The sequence below is a fragment of the Glycine soja genome, chromosome 11 (assembly GCF_004193775.1).
Source record: "Glycine soja cultivar W05 chromosome 11, ASM419377v2, whole genome shotgun sequence".
NCBI classification, from domain to species: Eukaryota; Viridiplantae; Streptophyta; class Magnoliopsida; order Fabales; family Fabaceae; genus Glycine; species Glycine soja.
The window spans coordinates 32,314,270-32,326,338 of NC_041012.1; the positions used below are offsets into that span (position 1 = coordinate 32,314,270).

Sequence of the window (12,069 nt, forward strand, 5' to 3'; positions counted from 1 at the left end):
CACTTTCTTGATTAGTCTTATAAAACTAGGCTTAAATGGCATATTGTAGAATGTTTCGAATTTCCCTCTGACATTAAAAAGTTCTAAGATTGGTTTGATTTGCTAAAAAATGAATTGAATAGTATAGAAGTATTTATTTTATGGTTATGAGATTTAATGGAAAAAATAACGTACATAATATTTTTTTAAAAAATATTAAAACATTACAGGGATAGTTAATATTGTGTCTCACACACAATATTAACTAAAGGAAAAAAAAAAACTAAGTGTTAATAGTCATTTGATCATTCTACTCTTCCATTCTCAAAGTAATGTTTTAGAGTGTTACACAAAAATTAAAAAAAATTAAAAATTTCCTAAAATTCAAGAAAATAATTGGGACAAAATTAGTATTTTAGTTAGGGGCATATATGGATCGATTTGATCAAATCCGTGACCCAATCCAATCAAATTTGAATGGATGGGTGTAGATTAGTTTTCCAACAAAAAAATTAAAACTCAACTCCCAAACCAACATGTTTGTAACTGTTTGGGTTGAGTTAAATGAACGGATCAAAATATTTAAAATTATTTGTTAACACATTTAAAATCCAATATTTTTATAAACTAAAATTTTTATTAACCTCTATCGCATTATTTTGGTTTGTTTCTAAATTTTGACATGAGTGAGGTGTAATGGAAAGAAAATGGGACTTAAAAACCTAATTTTATGATAATGATTGAGCAAAATCATAAGAATTGAGAAAATAAGGGATGATCTCACTCTTAGTTACTAAGTTTGATAATAATAATAATTTATTTTTTTAAAATTAAAAATATACATTATATAAATAATAATCTAATACAAAATAATGGATCAGCGGGTTGGGTTGACAAGTTAATAAGTCTAAATATTAAAATTTATGATCCAATTCAAAAGTCAACAAGTTTGAATCGATTGATTTGGATTTGACTCAAACACAAAAAAATATTTAACCCAAATTATTTGGATTGATTTGAATTAATTCAAATTTATTGATAATTCATACCCATAAACACTCCTAATTTTAGTCCTTCAACATTAATTTAGGTTTTAATTTAATCTTTTATTTTTTTCAGTTTGGATTTGCTCATTTAATTTTTTATCTTGTGTAAAGTTTGTCATTTGGTTAAAATTATCCTTGTTATCAATTAAAAAACTAATTATTTTTTTGTGAACATCTCGTTTCTTACATTGACTTTCCAAGCATTCTTTTGTTATAGGCTTGTAGCGACTCTACTCAGAGCAAATATATATTAATTTCAGAACGAATCTTCATTATTTAAAAAAAAATGAGTACGTACAATAATTCAATTTTCATTTTTTAATAACTAAGCTGTTGTTAATAGTTTGAGTGAGTTAAATATTAAAAATGAATAATCATTACATACGCTAAAAAAAAATCCAAAACATGAGCCATACCCATGTACTTAACTTGATTACAACGTGGTATCTCTATAAAGTGATCTGTATTGATTTCATATACTGTCACTCTGTCAGCTTTGCAGAGAAGTAGAATTTTTGTAGCAATCAAAAACATTATAAACGAGTAATTATTTTTAAAACCATATTGGTACGTTAGCATATACTTTATAGAATGTATAGGGAGATACAATACTGGTACTATAACTATTCTTGACAGGCATAAGCGTTATAAACAAGACACATGATTGAGATTTTTTTTTTTCTGATGATCGTATTTGATACGAAGTTGTCCTGCTCCTAAAACAATAATAAATTTTTGTTAAAAATTATAAACGTACCTGGCGAATATTTTTATTTTTATATAATTTTTTATACATGAATCATTATCACTTATTTGAACCATTGTTTCTTCATTGAGATTATTATTAATTACATGCTAGTTGGCAGAACTGAGGATCTATTTAAGGAATTGTATTTTTCACAGATCTAAGAGTGAGAACTTTCTCACAAGTTACTTCTGTCTTGAAAAGGAAAAAAAATAAATAAATTGAAATATTTGAGTCAAACAGTTTAATGTACCTGACATCACGTGGAGAAGGAAGATCGGCATCAAGTTTGGTTGTGCACATGCAGGTCAATTCACCCCTTATTTGGAGGGGAACCACGACCAAATCATGAAATCATTCATATTTACATTATAATATTAAGGTTTTTCTTTATTAATTTTCAAAAGTAAAAAAAAAAATTGATACTGTCAAATAATTTTTAATATAAAAAAATTATTTTTTTAACGTAAATAATTTTAATCAAATTTTTTTATTTGCAGTTCATAAAATAAGTGCAGAGGATCCAATAGCCCTAGATTTAAACCAAGAAGAGATCAATAGATATTAAGTTTAGCAAAGGTGTTAATCTTTCAAAACGTGAAAATATGTGGGTTTGAATCTTAATAAGTAATATTAATATTTAATATTTCACGGTACCTCGAATAGACTTATTTCTAAAAGCAAATATGTTAAGCAAAGTAAATAAAAAATCAAAAGGTAGTGTGTGCGCAGATGCATAGGCATGATATAAAAGCCATTATATATATATATATATATATATATATATATATATATATATATATATATATATTATAAAATTTTATTAAAATGATTAATTAAATTTTATCTTAATTATAAATCAAACTAAGATATACCAAGTTTAATTATTAATAAATAAAAACGCTGAAGTCAAATACTTCAAGTTTTATGCTAGAAATTTATTAATATAGTTTATTAAAAATGTTATTCATAAAAGGTTGTACTTTTTGAGTTGGTGTCATGACATCTGTTGATCAAAATACAAAGGTCAGATATAATTGGATAATGAATGTCTCGTACCTCTTCTTGAAGTATGAAATGAGATATGAGATATGCAATGGAAAAGAAAAATAGAAAGGGAGATGATCAAAAGGAAATGTTAAACAAAAGCACGTAAGAAATCAAAGTTGAATATAATTTGTGAAAAAATATAAACACATTTAGAATTAATTTGCTGTTATTTTGACAAATAAGATTCTTTAAAGTAAAATTATCCCTAAAATAAGTAAATGCCAGTAGTATGTATTTAATATTAATTATATCTAGTAATTAAAATGCATCTTGATCTTAAATTTACTAAATCTTAAGGGTGAATATACCTTGTTCTCTTTTAAGAGCTCCCAAGTGCAACATGTTTTTTTTTTTCCTATTCTGTAAATGGAGACAATAAGTTGTAATTTACCAAAGATATCAAAGATATTAACTTAATTATTTTGGTTCTGAATAATACAGTAGTGGTGCATGTTGTCTATAATCAATACCCTCAATTACGATGCATTGAGTTGTGCCGAAACATCAAACACGAGGCACGATCCTATCTTGAAGTGTTTTTCAAGTGTAAAGCAAGGACAAATTTCGAATTAGCGTGCGAGAATTTGTTCACATCCATATCTAGCTAGTACTCACGTCTCACACATCATGATGATGAATTTGAATGGTGTATATATAATGGCATCTGATATCATCATGATAAATTTGAATGGTATAAAGTATATATAAACCATTAATTAGCATGCGCATATGAATGATCTTCTTGTTAATAACTTAAATTTACGCTTGATTTTATAAAAGTTCGGGTCTAATTTCTGAATTGAGAAATACTTAGTAGAGTAACACTTTTAATTAATACTTTAAAATAAATATTTAAGAAATCTTATATATATTAGCTCACAATATCATGTAGGAGGGCCTCGCAAGAAGAGCACCGGAATAGACAAGTGGTGAACGTGTATGGAGGACAGTACTGCAACTTAACAGATTATAAATCATTATTGTAGCAGCAAATTTTTGTTGTCCTTAAACTACAAAGAATCTTATTAGACATTACAAAGTTGCAACTCCTATTTAACAATTCAATTTTCATTCCCTTATTTTGTTGTCCATATATAACAACAGGAATCGAGCAAGGGATAACTTAAATATTTGCAATTACAAACAAAATATGTTATTATATAATTGTTAATTATAGGATGGTATTATCATATTTATTAGATACGTGTACGGGATCTCAATAAATTCATGAGTTTAGTTAAGAGATTAGCCACACTTAAATATAAACTTGTTCTGTGTCATACGAAACTCAACAAAGTTAGAAGAGTCCATTTTTTTATTGGCCATACTATATGTTGGGTTATTGAAATTATTGTACTATATACGTGTCAGATTATACTCCCTGTCTCCCTTAATCTTCAAGCAAATGTTTCAGAAAATGATCCCATACATTCATTATATTCCCTTAAACGGCTTTGGAATAATAATAATAATAATAATAATAAAAGTTAAATTAATTTGTTCTTTTAATTTTTTTATCAATTTGATTCTCTAATTTTTTTATTCATTTTCGTCCTCTAAATTTTAAAATCAATTCATTTTTTTAGAAAATATATATTTTATAATGATTTAAAATTATTTAACTATCATTTTGAACCGTCACATATTTAATTTCTTATAATTTAAATTAAATGATCAAATTGAATTAATTTTAAAAATTAGAAGACTAAATTGAATCCAAAAAAATTAAAAAATTAGACTAAATCTAAATAATAAATTAGAGGGAAAAAAATTAATTTAACCTTTTCCTACCGCTATTGTAGCTGCTGCTGCTTCTACTAATAATAATAAAAACAACAACAAGGATGATGATCAAGCTCTTGTATTCCAATCCACCAATTCAAACGTTGCACTCTCTAATATATATAGTACTAACTGGTAACAAAATGGTCCCTTGTAATAGTATAGCGTATAGGAGAAGTTAAACATTGTAATTCTCAACGGCCAATTAATTATATCCAAGACTGAGCAATACTTGAATCTGAATCTGCTCTGATACCTGCCCAGAATTTCAAGTTCATGCAATGTTAGAGAGGAATGGGGGAACCAACCAGCATAGTAGGGACAATTTCCCTGCCTTTGTTTTCTCACGTAATAGTAAAATGTTAAACCCACAGGTTCAGGTTATTGTTTACCGAGGGACATGGTCCCCCAATGGATGTATTCAACTATTCATCACTTAGCTTAATGCTAAGAGTTTGTTTGGAGAGGAAGGGCAAGTCTCTCGATTATTGTTTCTTCTCCTGTTGGAGACCAAACCAATGAAAATGCACCGCAACCTTGTGTGATAACGGCCTAATAAAATATCATGTTTGTATGTATGTATGTATTTGTTGTTCCAAAGGCCGAAATTGATAAGTCTCAATTTTGATCTGTTCAAGTTTGTGTCCAGTTAGTTAATTTGGTCCAACAAAGTTCACGTGAAACCCAGCTCATTGGCACTCTTGCATATCCTTCCAAATTTCCTGTGATTTATGACACAATTGATTGCGTAAATAAATTTATTGAAACCTGTTATTATCTAATATATGAAGTTGAAAAACTGGAATGTAAAAAAATAAAAAAAAATAAAAAAATCAGCTTTCAGGCTCCTTCTCGTTCGAAGTCCTTATATCCGTTCTTGCCAGTAGTTTCTGCAGGTACAAGCAAGCTTTAAATAACTTATTTACATTTACTACTTCAAGGTCATTTGATTTTCAAATGCAATTGAAATTATAAGTAAAACTATGCATGTTACTCTAGAAGCACTTCGCAGATTATATACTTAGGCGTCTATTCTGTATCGGATAACCACCTTCTTTTCGGCCCTTCCTCACTTCTCACCCACACCCTAATCTTAACCATATAAATCAAAAGAATGGTTTAAGATTATATTTAATTAAAATAAAATTATCATTCGTATATGATTGCAATTGCATATATAAGGAGACGTTTATTTTAAGGTATAGAGTAAAATTTCCAATAATATGGATTTTGGAATATCGCATTCTTATATTTGATATGAATTTTGTAAAAAAATTTCCAAAAATAATTTATTCTCAAGAATATAAAATACACATAACTGTCTTGCTTTTAAGAATGGTGGGTATATTGGATTCACATGGGAATAGAAGTTATTTTATACAATAACTACACATCTTGACTTCATTGTTTCACATTCTTTTTAATTAAATAATTTTTAATCTTTTTTTTAAATTACAATTGTCAAACTTATCTATAATTATTAATAATCGGAATTACCCTCATTTGGTGTCCTCTATAACTATTAATAATCAGAAACACCTGTGATACCTTCAAAAAAAAATTTCCAAATCCCTTTAAATATGTTAGTTATCTACTTTAAAATGAATTTTAAGAAACAAAAATAATGATTTCAGATTTTAAAAGAATTAAAACAAAAAACATATATTTTATAGGGACCAAAACTATTATTCACTCATTTTAATAAGACTAGAATAATTTAAAAATTTTAAGGGGACAAAGAGCAAAAACAAAAATTATAAGGACCAAAATCAAAAACATACTCATTTTATAGACTTAAGTCATCTTGTTTTTAGCATCAAGGCAAAATGAAGGCAGAAGCAAGTCATCCATATTACTTTTGAAATCAGACATGCAGTACGTACTCAACATTAAGCTGCCACAATTAATATATTTAGTAAATTAAATAATCTAAATTACAAAAGATGAAAGGCCAACAAGAAACAGAAACATTGCTTCATTTCTCATGATCGTGGTGATCCCTCTAGAAATGTACCCTGCACTGTATATTAACTTCGCGAGCACACACCAATCTAAAAGCTACAACATCATCACTTGTAAAATTCGAAGTCAGTATCAGGCTTCTTCACGTTTGTCCTGTAACCCTTCTCGAAGTCCTTGGGCAGTATGACATATCTATTCTTGCGAACAGCATGCATTCCAGCTTCTTGACAAATAGCTGATATCTGCAGGCACCAACATTCATCAAATAATAAAACTGTTTATATATATCACATTTATTGACATTAGACTTAATCGTCTTTCTTATTTATCACAGCTACCTCTTAAAGTAATAAAACCTGAACTTAAATTTATGTATACAACACCTAAGTGCAACTTTAGAGACCCCGGGGACTGGAAGATTGAAAAGGGAGGAAGATTGATTTTTTCGTTATCATGTATTATCTCATTTAGAACATCTTCAACGCTGGTTAGCTAATGAGTTGCTTATTTTTAGACAGTGTTGCTTAATTTTTTTTACCATTGGAGATTATCTACATGGCATATTAGGTTGCTTAAAATTAAGCCTCCATTGCTTATGAGTAAAAAAAATATTTTTTTGTCATTTATTGATCATTTAAGGTGATAATTTAAGAGTTACTTAAAATTATACTATTGGAGCAAAAATGCAAAATATATGAGTTGCTTAACCATGATGTGGTATTGTAGGAACCAAATAACATAAGGTAAAGAACTCAAAATGGGTTGCTTAAATTTCACCCATTGGAGAAGCTCTTGCGGGGTGTAAGACATCTTATACCAACATTACATATAACAGGCTTATTCTTCAATCAAACAGTGGTACCTTCCGCTTTATATTACCAACATCTGCCATTTTTAATCTAGAAAATCTAAAGTTTCAACCTCAACCATGCAGCAATGCTCCCACTATACCACCCTCTTCTTTTTTATTGGGGACAGCCAGTGAGAAGCTTTGCTAAAAGTATGTCCAGGTAATCTAAATTCTAAATTCCCTTTTCATAGCAATCTCAATTAGCAATTGGCCTTTAAAGCTTAGAAGAGCAGGTCCTCCACAGCATGATCTTTCTTACAAAAACAATTCGTTCTCTCATATTTCTACTTATTTACACGCTTTTTTTTTATATTTTGAAAATTAATACCAAGCTAATAGCTTCAACTCTGTTCCACAATTTCCCCATGGAATAACATCATCTTGCTAATCAATTAATATAAATAGCATTAAGTAAAGAAATATGATCTTTTCTTTTAACCAGAGTTGAAGATTTTTAACCACTCCATATGTTTTTCAACATTGCTTCAAGCCTAGACTCCTAACCAAGATGATAGTTGTTGTGAAAAACAATAAACTTCAAAAAATTCCAATAGTTATATAAATGATCTTGAAACTAATAACAAGCATTCTTATTTCCTATATAAACTTATTGGCACAAAAATCATAGGACAAGATATAAATAACAAACCTCAGCAGCACTGATTTTGTCGGGACGAGAAACATAATCCTCCAGGTCTACCTCATCACTCAAGTTCATCTTGGCTGTGCAAACCTGATCAAAACATCAAATAATAGGTTAGCAAGCAGCTGAAAATAAACTATTTAAAATGTTCAATATAAAAGCCATTGTAAGTCTGCAAACCAAACTGAAATTAGAGACTCAGAATACAAAATGTTCAATAAACATGGAATACTGACAAAATATGAAAATAAAGCATATAAAATAGCCATAAGACTTGCCTGAAATACGAGCCTCTTTTGACGTCTATCAGGCAAAGGGAACTCAATCTTACGATCAAGCCTTCCAGGACGCAACAGAGCAGGGTCCAAAGTGTCTGCTCTGTTAGTTGCCATAATAACTTTAACATTAACTGTTTGGTCAAAGCCATCCATCTGAAGAAAAGAACAGGTAATTAAACCAACACTTCAGAGAATATCTAAAATCATAGAGAAGTGTAGTCCAACCAAATAGCTAGAGGGTAAGAGATACACAAAAACTAATACACAGCAGCCAGCAGAAATTAGTAACTACTAATAGTAGTAACAACATACTCACAGCACCTAATAGAAATATCATTTCATAGATACCTGATTCAAAAGTTCCATAAGGATACGCTGTACTTCTCTATCAGCTCCAGTTTGGGCATCAAATCTAGCCGTGGCTATTGCATCAACCTCATCAATAAATATAATTGCAGGCGCATTCTCTTTAGCGAGACGAAATACATCACGAACCATTCGTGGACCCTGAAATATAAATGGCAGGGAAGATTTGAAGATGTTGCTCTAAACCATTGATTAAAACATATACAATCAACGAATATGAAACTCCCAAGAAATTTTAGGAACAACATCAATTAAAATCATTGAGTTGAAACTAAACACCAATGATATCCCAATAAAATATACAACAATCCCTAAATTTAATACTGAATATAAATAGCAGAATAGCACCAGCAATTATGAATTGGAAACCCATAATTTTCAAAAAGAAACTAAGATAGCAGAGTAAGCTACAACATTGTCAACATCGCATCCAAATGCAGATGACTTAAAATCATACCTCACCAAGATACTTCTGCACAAACTCAGATCCCACAACCCTGATGAAGGCGGCAGTGGTATGATTCGCAACAGCTTTGGCAAGCATTGTTTTTCCAGTGCCAGGGGGTCCATACAGTAAAACACCACGAGGAGGATCAATACCAATTTGTTTGTATAGTTCATGATGCGTAAGGGGTAGCTCCACGGCCTCGCGAATTTCCTGTTTCTGGATATCACATCCTCCAATGTCCTAAAAAATATCAAATACATGAAAAGGGGATAAGAACATGCCATTAATAAAAAACAAAACCCTCAAGACAACATGTTTGACAATATACTAAACATAGGCCTAACAAATATACCACAAAAGCAATTGCTAATACTTGGTAGTATCAATGTCATTGGCTTAACCAAAATAAATTATACTACAGAAATAATGTGCCTGCAATGTTTCACAAATCATCATCACTCTCATCTTCCTCATTAGAATCCATCTCAATGCTGGGAAGCTCCAAGTTCTCATCCATACAGAATGATGGACCAAAACTTTCAGTGTCAATGTTTCCACCTAGCAACCTCCTAGACTCAATACAGCACATATTTTAAATTTTTAATAAACATCTAATCATTGATATTTTAACATATAGCATCAGAATCCTGGAATCCACACTGCATATAAAGAACTAAAAGAAACACCCCAAAAGCTAATTTTATGGGTCCCACTACCTCTTGATTCTTGAAGTAAGAACATATTTTTTCAATCTTAAATTGCAACTACTAAACTAAGACATTTCAGTTCCTCTTAAAAAAACTCCACACTTTTCTGTATCAAATGTTAAGGCTAAAGACCTGGTGCAATGTCGATTCACTTCATAGATATCTAGTTAAACATTCTTCAACATCCCTGAAGAGACCAAGTAGGGTTTTTAGAGGTTTAACAGTCGAGCAACACTCACTCCTGGACACCAAGGAAAGTCCATCACCTTGTGATCATATGTCTAGGACTTATACCATAGGACACTGAAGTAGTAACACTGTTGTAACTCAAACCCATATGCTCCATACGATTTTAAATTTTAAATCACATTCAATCAAGAACAGCACCAACTAATATCACATCACATAAATCAACCTCCCCCAAAAACATAAAAACCAAAGCACAAATCCAACTCCTGTTCTCTTCGGCAAATCACCCATCATGCAACATAACAGTATCTTGAAGGTTTTAAAACCAAAAATTCAGCCACAATATCATCGCTTTAAGGGGTGTCCACAACTGTAATTGTGGCCACATTGGCCACATTTTTGCAAAATATCAAGAAACTACCTCCAATTTCCCAATATCAAGAAACTACCCGCAATCCTTGATTGCCTTCTAAGTAAAAAGACTTTCCTCTCCATTTTAACTTACCAAAACCTAAGTTTTCATTTTCCCTGAACAAGACCCTATCAAACTCCAACAAGAAACAATTTCAAAGAAACTTCAATCGAGACAAACCCTCATTCAGGTCACAAGAAACCCTAACCAAACCGCAATTGCCCATCAACACTAAAAGAAACTAAACCAGCACTAGACCAAAAAAAACCCTAGGTATCATCTTTCACCACCGTAACCTAAAACCGATAGGTAAAATGTTAAGAAACCGACAATATAAGTGACATCAGGCAAACTAACATTCATTTTATAGAAATTTCAATCATCAAACCAATTCTTTTCTTCGTTTCACCAGACCCAACCCTAACCAAACCAGCACTAGAACGAAAACCCTAGAAATCATCTTTCGCCACGGTAACCTAAAATTCGATAGGGAAAACAACAAAACGTATAGAAACTGACATTATAAGTGACGTCAGGCTTCTCGGACTGGCTGAGGAGCGAGATGCTGGAGTCGGCCTCCGGTGGAAGAACGTCGACGAGGGCGTTGGAGTGGCGGTGGAGCGCGACGGATGCGGAGGGCTTGAGAAGCTCGCGGTTGATGGTGCTGAGGATTCTGACGTAGTAGTTGGATCCGGTGGTGGATCCAACGATGCCATTGTTCTGGTCGACCATTTCCATGAACTGGCCGATGACGAGCGGCACCGACTGGATCCGCTTGACCTCCTCCTGCGCGCGGAGGAGCTCGCGCTTGAGATTCTTCTGCTCGTCCTTGACGTACTCTTCCTGGATGTCGATGAACTCAAGCTGGCGCTGCAGGGTCTTGAGGCGGCTGTAGAGGTCGTCCTCGTCGGAGGCCGTGGCGTCGCTGCCGCTGAAGCCGCCTTGGAGGTAGTCGGATTTTGTCGACGCGAGGAACGGCGGTGGCTCCGACGAGGGTTTCGGGTCCAACACCATCGCGGAGGAGCCCATGGTCTGAGGGGAAATTGGGGGAAATGCTGAATAGGGTTTGGTGGTGGAGTGGGGATTGGGAATGGTATGGAATGGAGTTGCTGGTGGTGATCTTTTTCCTTCTCTGTTTTTTTTTTTTTAAAAAAATATTTTAAGATAAAACATAGAATGACCAAAACGACCTTGCATGTTAGCGAAGAAATCCTTGGTGTTGATGATGAATTGTATTGGACCTGGGCCTTGACTGTGCAGTATGCATTAATCGGCTAACGAAATAGAATTAATTAATACCTGCAAATATTATACAAAGGAAACTAGTATTAGAGCCCTCAACTTAATTTTATATTTTGTTCTTGTGTTGCAGTTGAGACTATTAACTCTGTTTTAAAAATATGTTTTTTCGATATTATTGTGTTGCAGTTATATAGAATAACATTTCTTCTTTTAAACATTATCTATTTACAAATTGAGGGAATTGCTAAAAGAATTAAAGAAGTTGGGTTTGTTGATCTTATACATTTTATTTGATATATTGATGCAATCCTCCCTAGGAAAGGACCAGTTAGCAGAGCCATGAGCAAGAGGCTCCAAGAGGATTGGGCTA

General features: G+C 31.9%; 1 protein-coding gene across 1 annotated transcript; it reads right to left on the reverse strand.

Moving 5' to 3' along the window:
• Positions 1–6,371: 6,371 nt before the first annotated feature.
• Positions 6,372–11,596, reverse strand: LOC114376853 (26S proteasome regulatory subunit 6B homolog). Its single transcript, XM_028335152.1, has 6 exons — positions 10,977–11,596; positions 9,159–9,389; positions 8,684–8,842; positions 8,336–8,488; positions 8,064–8,147; positions 6,372–6,806 (listed from the first exon to the last, which is right to left on the reverse strand). Exons 1-6 carry the CDS (start codon positions 11,484–11,486, stop codon positions 6,672–6,674), a joined length of 1,272 nt encoding a protein of 423 aa, XP_028190953.1. The 5' UTR covers positions 11,487–11,596; the 3' UTR covers positions 6,372–6,671.
• Positions 11,597–12,069: the final 473 nt, after the last annotated feature.

Bases quoted from the DNA above. Each gene is read 5' to 3' on its own strand.
- LOC114376853 (XM_028335152.1), bottom strand. From the start codon at position 11,486: ATGGGCTCCTCCGCGATGGTGTTGGACCCGAAACCCTCGTCGGAGCCA. The intron at 9,390-10,976 runs GTCAGTTTCTAT...GATATTTTTTAG, and splicing joins AGCCTGACGTCACTTATAAT to GACATTGGAGGATGTGATAT. The intron at 6,807-8,063 runs GTTTGTTATTTA...TGGTGCCTGCAG, and splicing joins ACAAAATCAGTGCTGCTGAG to ATATCAGCTATTTGTCAAGA.